The 19223-nt window shown below is 35.5% G+C and overlaps 4 protein-coding genes across 4 annotated transcripts; 3 read left to right on the top strand and 1 right to left on the bottom strand.

The window, feature by feature from the left end:
• The first annotated feature begins 1141 nt into the window (after positions 1 to 1141).
• Positions 1142 to 2767, top strand: LOC139873379 (protein NODULATION SIGNALING PATHWAY 1-like). The gene has a single exon (XM_071861314.1). It carries the CDS (start codon positions 1142 to 1144, stop codon positions 2753 to 2755), a length of 1614 nt encoding a protein of 537 aa, XP_071717415.1. The 3' UTR covers positions 2756 to 2767.
• Positions 2768 to 4766: 1999 nt separating this feature from the next.
• Positions 4767 to 16395, bottom strand: LOC139872518 (E3 ubiquitin-protein ligase SPL2). Its single transcript, XM_071860408.1, has 6 exons — positions 15907 to 16395; positions 15480 to 15581; positions 5918 to 6088; positions 5707 to 5828; positions 5403 to 5522; positions 4767 to 5285 (listed from the first exon to the last, which is right to left on the bottom strand). Exons 1-6 carry the CDS (start codon positions 16267 to 16269, stop codon positions 4994 to 4996), a joined length of 1170 nt encoding a protein of 389 aa, XP_071716509.1. The 5' UTR covers positions 16270 to 16395; the 3' UTR covers positions 4767 to 4993.
• Positions 16396 to 16819: 424 nt separating this feature from the next.
• LOC139871293 (uncharacterized) lies at positions 16820 to 17434 on the top strand. Its single transcript, XM_071859021.1, has one exon. It carries the CDS (start codon positions 16820 to 16822, stop codon positions 17432 to 17434), a length of 615 nt encoding a protein of 204 aa, XP_071715122.1.
• Positions 17435 to 17531: 97 nt separating this feature from the next.
• LOC139871292 (uncharacterized) lies at positions 17532 to 18104 on the top strand. The gene has a single exon (XM_071859020.1). The coding sequence runs from the start codon at positions 17532 to 17534 to the stop codon at positions 18102 to 18104; it is 573 nt and encodes a 190-aa protein (XP_071715121.1).
• Positions 18105 to 19223: the final 1119 nt, after the last annotated feature.

The raw sequence follows: 19223 nt of genomic DNA, 5'->3' as shown, positions 1-19223 counted from the left end.
ATCATGGCGTTCTCAAAAACAAACACTTGTTGCAACATCATCAAATCATGCTGAAGTGATTGCATTACATGAAGCTACTCGAGAATATTTTTGGTTGAGATCAATGACACAATTCATTACTGATTCTTGTGGACTAGAACGCGATAAAAGTCCAACAACTATCTATGAAGATAATGCAGCTTGCATAGCACAGATGAAAGAAGGGTATATCAAAAGTGACCGAACAAAACACATACCTCCTAGATTCTTCTCATACACTCAAAATCTCATTAAGGACAACCAGATTGAAATGAGATATGTGCAGTCCAGCAAAAACTCTGCTGATCTTTTCACGAAAGCACTTCCAACTGCTATTTTCAGAACACACGTTCACAACATTGGCATGAGACATGTTCAAAAGATGTAACAACTGAAGCGATGTCTACTTGAGGGGGAGTCAACTCCATGCTGCACTCTTTTTCCTTAGCTAAAGTTTTTTTCCACTGGGTTTTCTTTAGCAAGGTTTTTAACGAGGCGGTACTAGTTATTCTCTAATAAAATTGTCATCCAAGGGGGAGTGTTATAAAAGTAATAATTGGATGATAATTTTATTATTATTTTATATATTGCATAGTATATTTTTTTGAGTATAAATAGGTGTGTTGTGTTAGAGTTTATGAGAGGTATTATTTTGGTTAACACACACTCTCTCTCTATAGATTCCAAATGCCACCAAACTCTCATTGTACATTTTCCTATAAATAAAAAACCAATTACTCATACCTTTTGTTCAACCCTTGTTTTCTCCGTTTTACAGTATCTCTATCTCTATATACCTTCTACAGTCAAGAACCACTAAAAAGGTAGTTATAAGCCTACCGAATTATAACAAAAATATATTAAAATTATTAACCCAATTAAGGTCACCAAAAATTCTGTCAACTCTCTAATTTTGCCCTTTTGATTGTGATTTATATAATATAATTAAGTAATAAAATACATACAAATTACCCAAACAAGACATTATAACTTCCAAAAAACAGCACATCTGGTTCACATGTAGTATGCCTATAAAACCCAATCACCCCTTTCAATTTATTCTCAACCTCCACTAATTCCAAACAAAGAACATCACATCACATTTTTTATTTATAATCCAAAAATGATGAAACAAGACAAATTCTCCTTACCTAGTTTTCCCCTAAACACAACCTTAATGTCAGAAACAATGTTGTTTAATGAACCTGATCCAGACATGGACTCGGCTCACATCTTGAACTGGTTAGAAGATTCGATGCCGAAGTTGCCATTGATCCTAGACGATCTTTATAGCTCGACTGATATCAACGGTACAAATTGGTGGGTTCAAGAACCTTTTGATGCTTATACATTTTCAACTTCTAATTCAATAGACAATGTAACAAGTACTGTCAGCAGTACAAGTGACCCTGTTGTCTTCTATGATCAACCGCACAAGCTGGTTTTGGAGTCTGATATGTCAAAGAAACGAAAAGCACCCGAAGACCGTATGCGGACCCCACAAGGGAAAAGATCAAGTGGAAACAAGAAAGGAACAAGCAAATCAACAAAGGATAGTAATAATAATAAACATAGTGGTAACGATAAAAACAGTCGATGGGCAGAGCAGTTGCTGAACCCGTGCGCGACAGCAATAGCCAATGGCAACGTGACACGTGTCCAACACCTCTTATACGTTCTCCAAGAACTCGCGTCACCCACTGGAGATGCTAATTACAGGCTAGCGTCTCACGGGTTGCAAGCCCTTCTTCGACACCTGTCCTCCGCAAAGGCGGTGGGGCCTACTGTCACTTTCGCCACGTCAACGCCTAAATTCTTTCAACGATCGTTAATCAATTTTAACGATATCAATCCATGGTTCACAATCCCAAACAACATTGCAAACAACGCGATCCTACAAATCTTATCAGAACAAGAACAAATTCATGGCTCGTGTAACAAGACTCTTCACATACTTGATATTGGGATCTCGCACGGGTTTCAGTGGCCCACACTTTTAGAAGCGTTAAGTCGGAAACCAGGGGGCCCACCACCGTTGGTTCGCCTTACTGTGGTCCAACCAACACCTGATAATCATCAAATCCCCTTTGTGAACTGCCCGCCATGTTACGATTTTGCCTCAAATATCCTTCGTTATGCTAACGACGTCAACATTAATCTACAAATCAACAAACTTGACAACTGTCCGTTACAAAATCTAAACGCACAAACCATAGATTCATCTCGAGACGAAACATTAATCGTGTGCGCTCAGTTTAGGTTACACAACCTCAACCATAACAAACCCGACACCAGAACAGAATTCTTGAACGTATTACGAAGTATGGAACCCAAAGGGGTGATATTAAGTGATAACAACATGAACTGCAGTTGCAACAAGTGTAACAAATTCGACACGCGGTTTTCACAAAGTTTAAATCACTTGTGGAGTTTTTTGGACTCAACAAGTGTCGCGTTTAAAGGGCGAGATACGGAAGAAAGGAAACTTCTAGAAGGTGAAGCTGCAAAGGTACTAACTAACACATTTGAAATGAATGAAACGAAAGAAAAATGGGGTGAACGAATGAGGAGTGTTGGGTTTGTAGAGACAGCGTTTGCGGATGATGTTGTGGATCAAGCTCGAGCGTTGTTGAAAAGATATGATAGTCACTGGGAAATGCGAGTTGGCGAAAAAGATGGATTGGCAGGATTATGGTGGAAGGGACAACCAGTTTCGTTTAGTTCATTATGGAAGTAGAGGCCAAAACTAGTGACTCGCATAACGATTAACGATTAGTTGAATAATAAATCTATATTGTATTGTTTTTGTACCAAGTTTTTCGGATTTTATTGTGTAGATGTCATAGAATGAGCAAAACTAAGACTTATAACAGTTAAAATTGCAGTTCTCATTTTCATTTATTATATTATTACTCCATACTATGTTACTAACAATTACTAATACTAATTCTATCATGCATTTATATTGAAACGAGACATGATATTTTTGTACTGCATTAGCAAGTTATGTGTAATCACATGGCTAGATCGCCTAAATTAAGTTTGAATATATAAGGCAAATATTTGATAGGTGGCAAATCATTGTGACCAACCTGGATTAGGTCAGGCAATTCATCGAACACCTTGTAGGCATAGCCCCACTTGCTACAAATAACATTTGCTGTAAGGTGTTTTATAAAAATATCAAAATTTACTTTGTCTTGTTATTACATTGTCTACTTGTCTAATCCCAATATAATAACAGAGCACATATGCGTCGCTGATCGGTAATAATAAGAAAAGGATACCTTTTGATAAGATACTGATAAGTAGGACAAATACGATAGTCCAAGTTTTTAAGACAAAAATCTTCCCCATGCACAGTTATCTAGTTGGACCTTAATTGTATGTTTTGTATGTAAATTTAAAGTAATGAGACAATACAATTGTGAAGCCGGATACAAAATTCATAATATAATTTTCGTTCAAACCATTAGAAAAAATATACTATATGTTTATGAATTATGATTGGTATTAACGTTGTATGTAAAAGCTTATTTGGCAAGATTTGGTGATAGTTACTTGTGATCAAAATTTTCAAACTGACCCATTATTATGTAATCGACCACCGAAAGAAAGAGAAGTAAAACGAAATCAGAATTTGGCCGAAAAGAAGCAACGCTGTGGACCAATCACCATCGATAAAGAAGAATCTTTCTAAATCACTTCGGGTAGTAGGGCCTTCAAGCATCTGTAATACCCTGGGCTTGTAAGTGACATATCACATAGCCCTCCTAAATGACAACTTTCGCAGCATCGAAAAGATTATTGTCTGTTGTATCTAGGACGGAGTACATGTGACATATAGAAAACGCGGATACATTCAGCAACATTATGTAACGAACGGTGGTCTGCATTCATACCTTGACGACATTTGGTTTGTCGCACACGATGAAGTCCCACAGTTGAGCATAAATGATGTTTCTGAACCTACGATTCGTCTCTTGTGGTGTTGTCTGCCAAAGTGCCTAGGCCGCACCACTAAAACTCCGACACAGGGAACTTGAGATGTGTATATGTTTTAAAATTTATATTTTATAAAAAACTGTAACTTCGTGGGTCTTATTGAGATCTTTTATTTATTAAGTAATAAATATTTATATTTATATTTATCATACTTGAAAAATAAGCAGATGAAAATGTGATCTTAAAATTTATATTTACCAACGAAGCATTGCTTCAATGGTACCGCGGTTACACTTGTGTACTCGCAGGGCTAGAGGTCTCGGGTTCGAGCCTCGTCACCCGCTCTAGGAATTGAAATATATTCCTTGAAGGTGGCCCAAAGGGAAGGTTTTACCGACCCGCTCCGGGACTAAGATCCGGCCCGCCTACCCCTCGGGATGGTTAAAGGGTCGGATCCTCAGAGTGTGGTTCAGGTTTCCTGCCCGAAAGCGCGTGTGTGTGTGTGTGCAAATGATGACTAGGCTTCGGTCCGGACTGATGCAAGCTTGCCTTTCAAAAAAAAAAAAAGTAGATAAGCATAAACGTACTTGGAGGTTGGAGCCGAGTTGGAGGAGGCTAGTCTTAAGAATTCACAAATTAGCAATGACAAGTGACAACTGCAAATTATAATATTGAATAATCTCAACGAATTATGTAATGCAATAGTGCATTAAATTTTAATTCCATAAAAGAAATAACCAATTCAAAACGCTGTAAAAAAAATGAACGTCAAAATTTCTCATAGTTGATTTAAGTACGAGCTTATATTAGTGCAATAGTGCATAAAGTCATACGGAGTAACATTTGATTTTTAGTCAAACATTTTCAAAGATATGTGTATAAAACTGATAACCATGTACAGAACAAAGATTACCTAGCACAAATATGAAAATAGCACAGTACATGTACGTCTACAAACTCATCACCCATACAAATACATCTACATTCTGCTATACTTGTTAATCTCCAACAACCAAAATCTATTCATACCTCAAGAGTCGTAAATCCTGACTGAAGTGCGGATCGTCTGTCTACAAACAGGGCATTTGGGAGACAAATCCCGCTCAACCGATACAGCACATCGTGGACAACAGACTAAATGCCCACACGGTATAAATGCAGAACGCCTTTGCCTCATTAAACAGATTACACACAACTGTCCTTCTGGAATATCACCATCCTCTTCTCCTGCCACCTCAGCTTCCGCCTCGCTAGCTTCCTCCGCATCATTTTGTTGTTGAATCTGGCTTCGTTGTCTCCACTCTTTCCATCTGTTCCAATTCCTGATACAGTAGAAAATTATCGATAAAATACTTTTTTTTTTTTTTTCATATATGGAGGATGGAAATTATATAATGAATATATTAGAGATGCAGCAGATATATTAATTGGTACGGTACCTAAAAACAGCATAGCCGAGAATACCGGTTGCCAATGTACCAATAACAACACCACTCCATAATAGAACTTTTGTTCTGAAGTCGAGTTCCGTTACCATCTGATCTTTGTTCAAATTTGATCTGCAAATAGCAACATGAGATGAAGTAAGCGGTTGATCTTGCATTATAACAATACGGAACTTTTGACTTTTGACTTATGGGATCAAAAACATCTTACATATAATGATATAAAAAAAATCACAAGTGCATGAATAAGTTCATCATTGCAATATGATAGAAAAGCTTTATAACAAAATATACTTACAGGAAAAAAGGTAGATCCTTGCATGACATCACTTCAGGAATTCCACTTTTCAAGGTGACAACGCCAACTGCAGTGATTTCCTTTCCAACTGGTAAAATTTTCTCTTCATCCAAAAGTCCAACCTACAACACCAGCAAAAAAGCAAGATCAAATCAACGACTTACATATAATGTGAGAAAAAAGAGCCACTAAAATGTATGTCTGATCTTACAGGGTACTCGTGACCAAAAAAAGCCTGAAGGAAAGTGTAAGGAGAAGCACTAATAGGCTGCAAATTGTGGTACACAGTGGTAAGAGGTAGAGGATGCTTTGAGCCATCCAAATTTACAGTCAGATAATCAGTGTGTGGCCACTTAAGTCCATCAACAAGAATAAAAGGAACCTGTACAAAAGGAAAACATGGATTCCACGTTAGACTGTCAGCTAAGAAGATGAATTTATCATACCGATTATTGTAATCACTGAAATTTTGATGACAATTACGAATATAGTTCAATTATGAAATGTGGTCAGTCTGATGTTGTTAACATAAAATTCGTTACAAAAAGATTATGTTATATGTTATAATAATAATAATAATATAGATATGGATAGTCAATTTTGGTGTATACATATAGTCAATTTTGGTACACAAAGTATGTATTTTTATATTGAGATTTTAGGCTATAAATACTCATGAATGCAAGCATTAAACTTGCACCATTTCTCACACTTACAAAGTGTTTCTTTCTTTCTCTCCATTATCATCTTTGTTCTTACACTTCATTATTAGTATTCTAAATCAAGAATCAAATCACTAAAGGTAGTTATAAGCCTACTGAATTATAACATCAAGAATCAAACCACTAAAGGTAGTTATAAGCCTACTGAATTATAACATCAAGAATCAAACCACTAAAGGTAGTTATAAGCCTACTGAATTATAACACGTTATCAGCACGATAATCTTAATACTAAATATGGTTGGCTCTGCCACCAAAATGATATATGGTCGGTTATACCACCAAAATGATATATGGTCGGTTATACCACCAAAATGATATATGGTCGGTTATACCACCAGAATGATATAGGTCGGTTATACCACCTGAAAAAATATATGGTCGACACTGTCGCCAAATTTTCATTTATGTTTACTAATATTTATATTTTTGTTATATAACATTTATTTATGATTGCTTACACATGGTCGACACTGTCACCTACTTATCATTTATGTTATATTAAATTTATGTTTAATGTTTATATACTTATGAATATAAATTGACTCTAATTTATCATGATGTTTGTTTTAATTTTTGATAATAGAAAATGTCGAATCTGGAAAAGCTTAAATTTACTCCTTTAGAATCAACTGGAAACAACTACATGCCATGGGTTATAAAAGTAAAAATGCATCTTAAATCAATGGGCATTCTTGAAACCATAAATGAAAACAACACTTGTTCTGAAAAAGAACAAGCTACGGCATGTTGCTTTATTCATCAACATATTGATGAATGCTTACAAAATAATTATGTGACTGTAGAAGATCCCCATGTTTTATGGGAAGGTCTCAAAAGCAGATTCAATAATCAAAGAGAAATTTTACTTCCAGCTGCAATGGAACAATGGAGAACATTAAGGTTCCAAGACTTTAAGAAAGTAAATGAATACAGCTCAGCTCTGTATAATACATGTTCACAACTTAAATTCTGTGGACATGAAATTAGTGATGCAGACATGATGGAGAAAACTTTCTCCACAATGAATGCTGCAAACATCACAGTGCAAAGAAATTTGAGAATGCTAAAGTTCAAAACATATCCTGAACTTAATTCATATCTCTTAGTTGCAGAGCAAAATGATGAGCTATTAATGAAAAATCAGCAATCCCGTCCTACTGGTACACTTGCAATCCCTGAAGCAAATACTGCAAATAATTATAAACAGGGACAAGGACGCGGGCAAGGTCGTGGTTATAATAACCATCACCATCATCATGCCAAAAGCCATAACTATGGTAGAAACCATCCTTATGGTAATGGTAATGGGCGTGGACGTGGTCGTGGTCGTGGCCGTGGTGGTCAAAGAAATAGTAATCCACGAAAATATAAATATCAACCACAAAACAAGCCCATTAAACAAGATGTTGAAGAAAATTCTTCTAAAAATTCTGAAGAATCTTGCTACAGATGTGGTAGAATGGGCCACTGGGCTAATACTTGCCGAACATCTAAACATCTTGTTAAGATGTATCAGGATTCGCTGAAAGGTAAAGAAAAGGAAGTAAATTTTGTGGATAATATTGATCCAACAGTCACTGAGAAACCATCTGATTTATATGAAGATTTCTTGAATGTTTAAGTTGTGTGTCTTTTGAAAAATAAACGATTTAATATCGTCTGTCTTTGTCATTATGTTTGCTAAATGTTTCAGTACTATCTATTTGCGTTTAAAATATTGTGTAATATTAATGTACTCACTATTTATTTCTTATATATGAAGTTCAATATGAATTTTGCTGGAATACAACATCAATCAAGTGGTGGAGATCTCTGTATAGCAGACAGTGGAACTACACACACTATACTTAAATCCGAGAAATATTTTATTGATCTAAAACCAACGGAAGGAACTATACATACAATATCAGGACCTGCTAACTTGATAAAAGGGATAGGAAAGGCAAATTTCATACTACCAAATGGTACAAAATTTTTAATAAATGATGCCTTATTTTCTCCCAAGTCAAGCAGAAATTTATTGAGTTTCTCCGACATATACCTTAACGGGTATGATTATCAGTCAGTGACAACAGAAAATGAGAAATATTTAAGTATCACTGACAAGAGTCATGTGGTTGAAAAACTGCCAAGACTTAGTTCTGGATTACATTATACACATATAAATGTACCAGAAATACATATGGTAGTTAACGAAAAATATATTGATCCTGGTGTATTCAGTTTATGGCATAACAGATTAGGCCATCCAGGATCAACAATGATGAAAAGGATTATTGAATGTACTCATGGACATCCACTAAAGGATAGAAAAATCCATCATGATACAATGGTTCCATGTACATCTTGCTCTCTTGGAAAATTGATAACTAGACCCTCACCACTTAAGGTTGAGAAAGAATCACCAATGTTTCTTGAAAGAATTCAAGGTGATATATGTGGACCAATTCATCCACCATGTGGACCATTTAGATATTTCATGGTTCTAATAGACGCATCTAGCAGATGGTCTCATGTTTGTCTGTTATCAAGCCGTAATGTGGCATTTGCAAAATTTCTTGCCCAAATTATTAAATTGAGAGCTCATTTTCCTGATTACACCATTAAAAGGGTGAGACTTGATAATGCTGGTGAATTTACATCTCAAGCATTTAATGACTATTGCATGTCTATAGGAATTGTTGTTGAACATTCTGTTGCTCATGTGCATACACAAAATGGTTTAGCCGAGTCATTGATTAAACGTTTACAGTTAATCGCTAGACCATTGATAATGAGAACAAAACTCCCTGTATCTATATGGGGTCATGCAATTTTACATGCTGCTGCATTGATTCGCATCAGACCAAGTGCAAGTCATAAATATTCCCCCCTACAACTTGCTTTTGGTCAAGAGCCAAATATTTCCCATCTTAGAACATTTGGTTGTGCAGTGTATGTTCCAATTGCGACACCACAACGTACAAAAATGGGTCCTCAAAGGAGGTTGGGAATATATGTTGGATATGAAACATCTTCAATATTAAGGTATATTGAACCTATGACAGGTGACGTTTTTACAGCACGTTTTGCTGATTGTCATTTTAATGAAACATTGTTCCCTAGATTAGGGGGAGAAATGAAAAATAAAGAAAATGATGTTTCATGGTGTGAACCTCAATTAAAGTATCTTGATCCTCGCACAAAAGAATGCGAGACAGAAGTTCAAAAGATAATGCATATACAAGAACTTGCAAATCAATTGCCTGATGCATTTACAGATACAAAAATGGTGACAAAATCATATATACCAGCAGTAAATACTCCAGCTCGAATTGAAATTCCAAAAGCTGGCAATAACGTCACTCATGAATCTTTGCCACGTCAGAAACGTGGAAGACCAATTGGTTCAAAGGATAAAAATCCTCGAAAAAGAAAATCAGCTGATAATGAAGTAAAAGAAAGTGTTCAAGAAGAACAACAAATCAGTACTCCTACTGCAGAGGAGATTGATGATGTCAATACAGAAATTGCAATCAATTATGCATATTCAAAAATATTATGGAACCGAAATGAAATGAAAAATCTTGATGAGAAATTTTCATTTAATGTTGCATATGACATCATGAATAATGATGATGATCCAGAACCAACATCTATGGTTGAATGTCAAAATAGACATGATTGGGCTCAATGGAAAGAAGCAATACGAGCTGAATTAGAATCACTCAATAAAAGAAAAGTTTTCGGATCCATCATTCTCACTCCTAAAGATGTGAAACCTGTAGGATACAGATGGATTTTTGTCCGAAAAAGAAATGAGAAAAATGAAGTTACAAGGTATAAAGCTAGACTTGTAGCTCAAGGTTTTTCTCAAAGACCGGGAATTGATTATGAAGAAACTTATTCTCCTGTTATGGATGCAATTACTTTTAGGTACTTAATCAGTCTGGCAGTTTCTAAAAATTTAGAAATGCATCTCATGGATGTTGTGACTGCTTATCTATATGGATCACTTGATAGTGATATATATATGAAGATACCTGAAGGATTTAAGGTACCAGAAGCATCAAATGCAAAACCCAAAGAAATGTATTCGATTAAATTACAAAGATCTTTATATGGGTTAAAACAATCGGGACGTATGTGGTATAACCGATTAAGTGATTACTTGATAAGCAAAGGGTATACAAATAATCTTACTTGCCCTTGTGTTTTCATTAAGAAAACAACATCCGGATATGTGATCATAGCTGTTTATGTTGATGATCTTAACATCATAGGTACAAATAAAGAGATCCATGAAGCCATTCAACTTCTAAAGAAAGAATTTGAAATGAAAGATCTCGGAAAAACCAAGTATTGCCTTGGTTTACAAATTGAGCATATGCCTAATGGTTTACTTGTACATCAAACAACATATACTGAAAAGATTTTGAAACGTTTCAATATGGACAAGGCAAAACCATTAAGTACTCCTATGGTTGTTAGATCACTCAATGTTGAAACTGATCCATTTCGTCCATGTGAAGATCATGAAGATATTCTTGGACCAGAAGTACCATATCTTAGTGCAATTGGAGCTCTTATGTATCTTACAAATTGTACAAGACCTGACATTTCTTTTGCAGTTAATTTGTTGGCAAGGTTCAGCTCTGCTCCTACCAAAAGACACTGGAATGGGATCAAACACATATTTCGATACCTTCGAGGAACTACTGATTTAGGATTATTTTATTCTAACGAATCAAAACAAGATTTGGTTGGTTATGCAGATGCAGGTTATTTATCTGATCCACATAAAGCTAAATCTCAAACTGGATATGTATTCCTAAATGGAGGTACTGCAATATCATGGCGTTCTCAAAAACAAACACTTGTTGCTACATCGTCAAATCATGCCGAAGTGATTGCATTACATGAAGCTACTCGAGAATGTTTTTGGTTGAGATCAATGACACAACTCATTACTGATTCTTGTGGACTAGAACGCGATAAAAGTCCAACAACTATCTATGAAGATAATGCAGCTTGCATAGCACAGATGAAAGAAGGGTATATCAAAAGTGACCGAACAAAACACATACCACCTAGATTCTTCTCATACACTCAAAATCTCATTAAGGACAACCAGATTGAAATGAGATATGTGCAATCTAGCAAAAACTCTGCTGATCTTTTCACGAAAGCACTTCCAACTGCTATTTTCAGAACACACGTTCATAACATTGGCATGAGACATGTTCAAAAGATGTAACAGCTGAAGCGATGTCTACTTGAGGGGGAGTCAACTCCATGCTGCACTCTTTTTCCCTTAGCTAAAGTTTTTTCCCACTGGGTTTTCTTTAGCAAGGTTTTTAACGAGGCAGTAATTTATAGTTGATCTTCAACAAAATAAAATTGCTATCCAAGGGGGAGTGTTATAATAATAATAATAATATAGATATGGATAGTCAATTTTGGTGTATACATATAGTCAATTTTGGTACACAAAGTATGTATTTTTATATTGAGATTTTAGGCTATAAATACTCATGAATGCAAGCATTAAACTTGCACCATTTCTCACACTTACAAAGTGTTTCTTTCTTTCTCTCCATTATCATCTTTGTTCTTACACTTCATTATTAGTATTCTAAATCAAGAATCAAATCACTAAAGGTAGTTATAAGCCTACTGAATTATAACATCAAGAATCAAACCACTAAAGGTAGTTATAAGCCTACTGAATTATAACATCAAGAATCAAACCACTAAAGGTAGTTATAAGCCTACTGAATTATAACATTATACTATATATGGTGTCCTTTTATTAAAGTATATACGAGAAACTCAAAGTAACAAACACTACAAACGAAAACTAAAACCCTGAAACATGTTTCAGAAGCACGGTAAGTGAGTTACAAGAGCATTGTACACACAAAATATATGCATATAATGTACCTAGAAGGCTAATATCTCAAAATGATGGACAGCACGTATATATCAATCGTTTATATAAAGAAGTCAACAATCGTGTATATGCATTAATAACTTGAGTGGCATTATGTTGTAGCTTCATGATTGGAGACGCAACAATATATCCTCTGCAGGGACACAAAGTATAGACCCAGCATATAACGTAAAGCAACAAAAAGACGCTACGTGAAGGCAAGTAGTAAAGTGCACACCAGAGCATACGGTATCAAGAACCTCAAAGACTACATTACGTTATTAACTGAGATTAAAAGATGTGTCATACGCACTTGAAAACACATCAAATAATACTAAGCCACATTAAAAACTTATGATAAATACACAAACAACAACAACAATACCCAATCCCACGAAAGTGGGGTATGGGGGAGGTGGGTGTAGACAATCGTTCCTCGTACCCTAGATTAGAAGGAAGTCACTACTCCACCCGCGGGTATAAAACCCGCGCCTAGATAAGATCGTCCCTCCCTCTACTCTAGAGCAAAAGAGATTGCTTCCTAAAAGACCTCCGGCCAGAAATGCTCATAAGAACGAAATACAAAGGGCAAATGATACGTACCTGTAAGAGTTATGTGCGCCTAGCAAGAAGCAACCATACACAGTAACCATAAAAGAGAACACGTATAGCAGTAATGACCAACAGTAGGGCAAATAGCATGAATAAAATAGTGCACATAACCATTTAATTTCAAGTAGAACATACAGACAAACAAAATAAAAACATATATATATATATATATATATATATATATATATATATATATATATATATATATATATATATATATATAGGGGCAGGATCAATGGGGAAATAACCAAACGGGGGAAAGCGGGGGGGAAGCAAAATTTTATTTTTTTTTTTCGTTTTTTTTTTGAATTTTTTTTTCCGGCATCAAGATCACACGAAAATATGAACATTTAGAAGAGACACTTCGTGATGAATGTTATTATTTAGGCGGGAAAACGATCGACAAAAATAACATTCAAGATAATATTGTTCGTGAAGAATATGAATGTTTTTTTTTTCATGTTTTGTGAAGTAAAATTTAGCCCGATTTAGAGTTTAGGGTTTAGGGTTTGGTGTTTTGGGTTTATTCCATAAAACCAAAACACTAAACCCTAAACCCTAAACTCTAAACCGTTCGTGTTAAAAACTCAATCTAAATCCTAAATCTAAACCCTAAATCAAAACCCTAAACCCTAAATTTCTAAACCCTAATATCTAAACCCTATAAACCCTGATATCTAAACCCTAATATCTAAACCCCAATAGCTAAAACCTCAAAATACGCTCGAAAAACACAATAATTGTTATATATTACTTCTTCGAGCGTTTTCCCGCCAAAATAAAAACATTTATCACAAAGTGTCTCTACTAAATGTTCATATTTTCATCTCATCTATAATGTTCGTGAACAAAGTTTTTTCAAAAAACGAAAAAAAAAAAAAAAGTTTTTGCTTCCCCCCGAATGGTTACTTCCCTCTTGATCCTACCACTATATATATATATATATATATATATATATATATATATATATATATATATATATATATATATACCACACAAAAGCATGGGAAAAAAAAAACTCAAACTTAAACCTATATACATAAAGATACCTTCGTAGATATATATACCTAGGTACAGATACAAGACAGACAAACATACATACACCAATACATGCACTTAGATACATAGATACATATATAGATACAAACATATACATCGGTACATATATATAGCCTAAAAACAAATACAAAGATACAGAGGCATATATACCATGTAGAGGGGTATATATAGTGTGGTTATAGAATATCTAGTTATAGTTATATATGTAGTTGTATAATAAAAGTAACAAACACATTGAAAAAAAAAAAAAAAAGAAAACTTACTCAATTATTCTAATTCTACTCCTCCACAGACTCCTATCAGAAGTCATGTCCGCCGTCAGTAGGAGCTCTTTCATGTCGAGCTTCAATCTATCCTCCATCCTACGTCTAGGTCTACCCCTTCTCCTTATGCCGCCAACGGCGAGGGTCTCGACTCTCCTAACTGGGTCTAAAAGTGGGCGCCTCCTAACATGCCCAAACCATCTAAGTCGTCCTTCCCTAAGTTTGTTGATGATGTTCCCAACTTCCAATTTCTCCCTAAAAACTCCATTTGGTATCATATCTAGCATGGTCTTACCACACGTCCATCTAAGCATCCTCATTTCTGCCACCTCCATCCTCCTCTCTTGGGCCTTCGTCATTGGCCAACACTCCGATCCGTACAACATGGCTGGTCTGATTGCCACCTTGAAGAATTTACCTTTCAGTATAAGTGGGACCTTCTTGTCGCACAACACCCCTTTCGCAGCCCTCCACTTCAACCATCCTACTCGTATACGATGCGTCACATCCTCATCTATCCTTCCCGAATTGTGAAGCATCGAGCATAAATATCTAAAGGACTCTTGCGGGGGTACAATCGGATCCCCAATTCTGATATCCACTATATCGTCGTGTTCCTCTTCGCCCCCCCCCTCGAAATCACATTTAAGGTACTCCGATTTAAGTCTGCTAATCCGTAGGCCATTTGATTCTAAGGCGATCCTCCATTGCTCAAGCCTCCTGTTAAGCTCCTCCTGGGAATCCGAAACTAATACAATATCGTCGGCGAAAATCAGGCACCATGGGATGTTGTCTTGTATCCTATGAGTCAACTCGTCTAGGATCAAAGCGAAAAGATAAGGGCTAAGGGCAGATCCCTGATGTAAACCAACCTCTACCGGGAAAAACTCTGTGTTTCCTACCGTCGTACGTACACGAGTCTTCGCCCCCTCGTACATATCTCTAATAGATCTTATATATCTACTTGGGACTCCCCTAGCAAAAGCTGAAGTAGCCGCATTGTGAGCTAGATCTCAACACAGAGTCATGACCAAACATTTATATTTTGCAATTTCATTACAACTTCTAAAAGAACTACAAACTAATGCATTTTAATCAAATTCAACCGCAAAACAAACATAAATCACAAACAAATGCACAAAATCAGCGTCAGTTCAAGCAACCTACAAGCAACTCAAACTAACACAAGCATATTCAAATTACCGTTCTTATAGATGAAGATTCTTGCTCTTTCCAGTGTCTTGCAAACAACGAACGAAAATCTGACGTCCATCCGAAAAATCCCCTCCATTCATTGTATATACACTAAAACAAAACCATAAAATTCACACTTCAAAATAGAATGATACAGCAAACACAATACAATTATAAAACATATACACCAAAATCAGTTCAATAGGTTCTAAACAAATATATAATCATCTCTACACATAAGACCTCTAAGATACCAGTATAAAATTAAGAAACTACTCAAAAATAAATCATCAACAAATTTAAGTTATGTAATTCACACTTACATATGTAAATCAACTAGTAGCTCTAATGTGCCAGCATATAATCAAATTCATGTTAATTATAAATATAAATTATTGTATGTAATATATAAATATGAACACATATATGTATGTACCGTTTGTGTCCTCTGCAAGATAACTGCCTTCTCATTAGACTCATGAGAGATCAAAACATTTGGCTTCTTCCAGCTTCCATTAACAGATTTCGTTTCAACAACGCCTCGAACGATCACAAGTCTCTCTTCAGCTGAAGTATCTGTATCAGTACTCTCATCGGAAGAATTAGACAAAACGGAACGGAGATCGGAGACCGTTACGAACGGTGCGTTTTTTACTTTATTTAAGGCGGAAGATGTCGTTTTAAACTTGAGAACGCTACGAACTGCAATGTAAGCTAGGGCTAAACCGAGTACTGCACCATCGGCGGCTAGGGCTACTTGTGATAGAACTGCTACGGCTGCTTGATCGTGAACCGACATATTAAATTAGGTTTTAATGATGAACGTGAATCGTAATTATTTCCGGCATCGAGCTGCAAGTGATGATGGCGCGAGGGATTACGACGAAAGAGGCGAAGACTTCAGTGATATGATCGACCGGTTTAATTGTGAATTGTAAAAACTTCTGATCAAAAAGATTTATAAATGGTTAGCGGACCGGGCCGGGCCGGAATGGGTCACATCATATGGATGGCAATGGATATTAGACCACATATAACGCGGGCGTATGTCACCCTATCCCGCCCACAAACACCCCACAAACGCTCGAAATGGGTCGTTTATGAGCGTTTGTAGTGGGGCGTTTGTCTTGGAAAAACGCTGCTACAAACGGAATAGTAGAGGACGTGACACGTTTTGATTGGTCTAAACTTCATAGCCGTTACAGCTAGCCGTTGTTTTTTTTTTTCTTTTTCTTTTTTTCTTCTATAAATACACACTCTTTAATTTCATTTTTCACACACTTTTATTCACTACACACTCACATATATATAAAAGTTTATATATTTTTTTTGTTTTAGAAATTAAAAATATGGATTTTTTAGCCTTAAGTATCGATTTGTTATTCGATTCAACGTCGTCCGAAGAAGAGGAAGAAATCCAACCAAGAACTCATTTTCAAAGACAACCACGACGTTTTTTAAATAGAGATCGTGAAGCAGCGGGTCAATTATTGTGGAACGATTACTTTTGTGAAAATCCGACGTTTCCGGACGACATTTTCAAGAGACGATTTCGGATGCGCAAAGTTTTATTTCTCCATATCAAAGACGGTATTCTTCAACACTCTTATACTCCTAATGCCCCCGATCATTTTACTTTTTTCCAACAACGTCCGGATGCACTTGAACGTCTTGGTTTCTCAACTATTCAAAAAATAACTTGCGCGTTACGGCAATTGTCGTATGGGATGACCGTGGATATATTTGATGAATATATTAAAATGGCGGAAAAAACGGGTTATGTTACTTTAAATAATTTTTGCAAGTGTATAATTGACTTATATGGGCGAGAATATTTGAGGAAGCCTAATGCAACTGACATTGCTCGGTTGTATTCGGCGCACGAGGAGAAACATGGTTTCAAGGGAATGTTGGGTAGTATTGACTGTATGCATTGGGCATGGAAAAATTGTCCCGTTGCATAGAAAGGTCAATATACGAGAGGTGATCACGGTCACCCGACGATCATGCTTAAAGCGGTTGCTTCATACGATATGTGGATATGGCATGCGTTTTTTTGGGATGGCGGGTTCAAACAATGACATTAATGTGTTAAATCATTCTCTGTTGTTTGATTCCCTTCGTAAGGATAGAGCCGCACCTTCACCGTTTGAAGTAAACGGAAACCAGTATCCCTTTGGTTACTACTTGGCGGACGGGATATATCCCGATTGGACAACACTAATAAAGGGGTATACGACTCCTATTGAAGAGTCTAGAAAAAAATTTACTAAATTTCAAGCGAGTGCTAGAAAGGATGTTGAGCGTACATTTGGTGTTCTACAAGGTCGGTTTGCGATTTTAAAAACACCGGCACGAGTTATGAGTGTTAATAAGATGAGAAGGATAATGTATAGTTGTATTGTTATGCACAACATGATACAAGAAGATAACGGGTTTGCGCTAAGTACTTGGGAACAAGAATGGTTAGATAAACCCGAAAACCGGCCTCGTCGCAATATTCGGAGAAGGGTCAAAGATCGTCGATCACGAGAGAAAGAGATTCGCGATCGAGACATGCATGATCAACTTCGTGAAGATTTAACGGCTCATATTTGGAACCTCCCGCCAAACTTTCGCTCGATGCATAACTAGTATTTTTTTTTTTTAATAATTTATTGTAATGTTTTTTTTTTTGCGTGTATTTTTTTTAATTGTAATGTTTTTTTAAAATAATTAATGTACTTTTGTCTAGTTTATTTTATATTTTGTATTAAACAAAATAAAAAATAATTTAAAAACAATTAAAAAAATAAGAAAAATAAAATGTCACGTCACAGTCTTACCACGACAAAAGCCCCCCATTACAACCTCCCCCCCCCCCCCCAAATTTCATGGCCCAGTCACAGTTTTTCCCCAAAAAGTGCATCTCAACCACTCCTCGTCACAATCACCAATATCTATGGTCTTAGATCATACCATATTCATCCGTCCATTTAAATGCATATTGATAATCTAATGGATGATAACTGAATACGAAGAATATGAATATGAATATGAATATTGATATGTATATGAATGATGTAAAATTTAATGAATCGGGATGTAAAATTTAATGAATCGGGTATGAATGACGATTTATCATTCAAGTATATATTCATTTATCACTTAAAATCTATATATATACATATAAGGTTTTAATCAAGAGTGAAGCACATTTTTGGGGAAGTGAGAGGAAGTAATTTTTTTTTTTCGTTTCATTTGATTTTTTTTTTCAAACATTAAGATCACATGAAATAAACATTAAAAAAAACACTTTGTGATAAATGTTATTATTTTAGCGACAAATCGCTCTAAGAAATAAATGATAACATGCATCATATGTAATGTTTTAATTAAAGTTTCTTTTTTATCGTTTTTTTCATCTTAAGTGATATATTTTTTTTTTCAAAATCTAGCCAGATTTAGAGCTTAGGGTTTAGTGTTTTGGCTTTAGTCCTTTAACCCTAAACTCTAAACCGTTCATGTTAAAAATTCAATCTAAACCCTAATTTCTAAACTGTAATTTCTAACCCGTTAAAAAAGCTTTAATTAAAACATTACATATGATGCATGTTATCATTTATTTCTTCGAGCGTTTTTTCGCTAAAATAATAACATTTATCACAAAATGTTTTTTTTAAATGCTCATATGTTCATGTGATCTTAATGTTTGAAAAAAAATTCAAAAAAATTACTTCCCCCAAAAAGTAATTTTCTCTTAATTAAAACATT

Source organism: Rutidosis leptorrhynchoides, chromosome 10 (genome assembly GCF_046630445.1).
Source record: "Rutidosis leptorrhynchoides isolate AG116_Rl617_1_P2 chromosome 10, CSIRO_AGI_Rlap_v1, whole genome shotgun sequence".
NCBI lineage: Eukaryota > Viridiplantae > Streptophyta > Magnoliopsida > Asterales > Asteraceae > Rutidosis > Rutidosis leptorrhynchoides.
Note: the sequence above shows the minus strand (reverse complement) of the source record. Positions and strands in the feature narration are given on the sequence as shown.

Coding starts and splice junctions, on each gene's coding strand:
- LOC139871292 (XM_071859020.1), top strand. CDS start 17,532: ATGGCGGGTTCAAACAATGACATTAATGTGTTAAATCATTCTCTGTTG.
- LOC139873379 (XM_071861314.1), top strand. CDS start 1,142: ATGATGAAACAAGACAAATTCTCCTTACCTAGTTTTCCCCTAAACACA.
- LOC139871293 (XM_071859021.1), top strand. CDS start 16,820: ATGGATTTTTTAGCCTTAAGTATCGATTTGTTATTCGATTCAACGTCG.
- LOC139872518 (XM_071860408.1), bottom strand. CDS start 16,269: ATGTCGGTTCACGATCAAGCAGCCGTAGCAGTTCTATCACAAGTAGCC. Junction 15,582..15,906: donor TCTTGCAGAGGACACAAACG/GTACATACATAT, acceptor GTTTTGTTTTAG/TGTATATACAATGAATGGAG. Junction 5,286..5,402: donor CTCGGCTATGCTGTTTTTAG/GTACCGTACCAA, acceptor CTACTGTATCAG/GAATTGGAACAGATGGAAAG.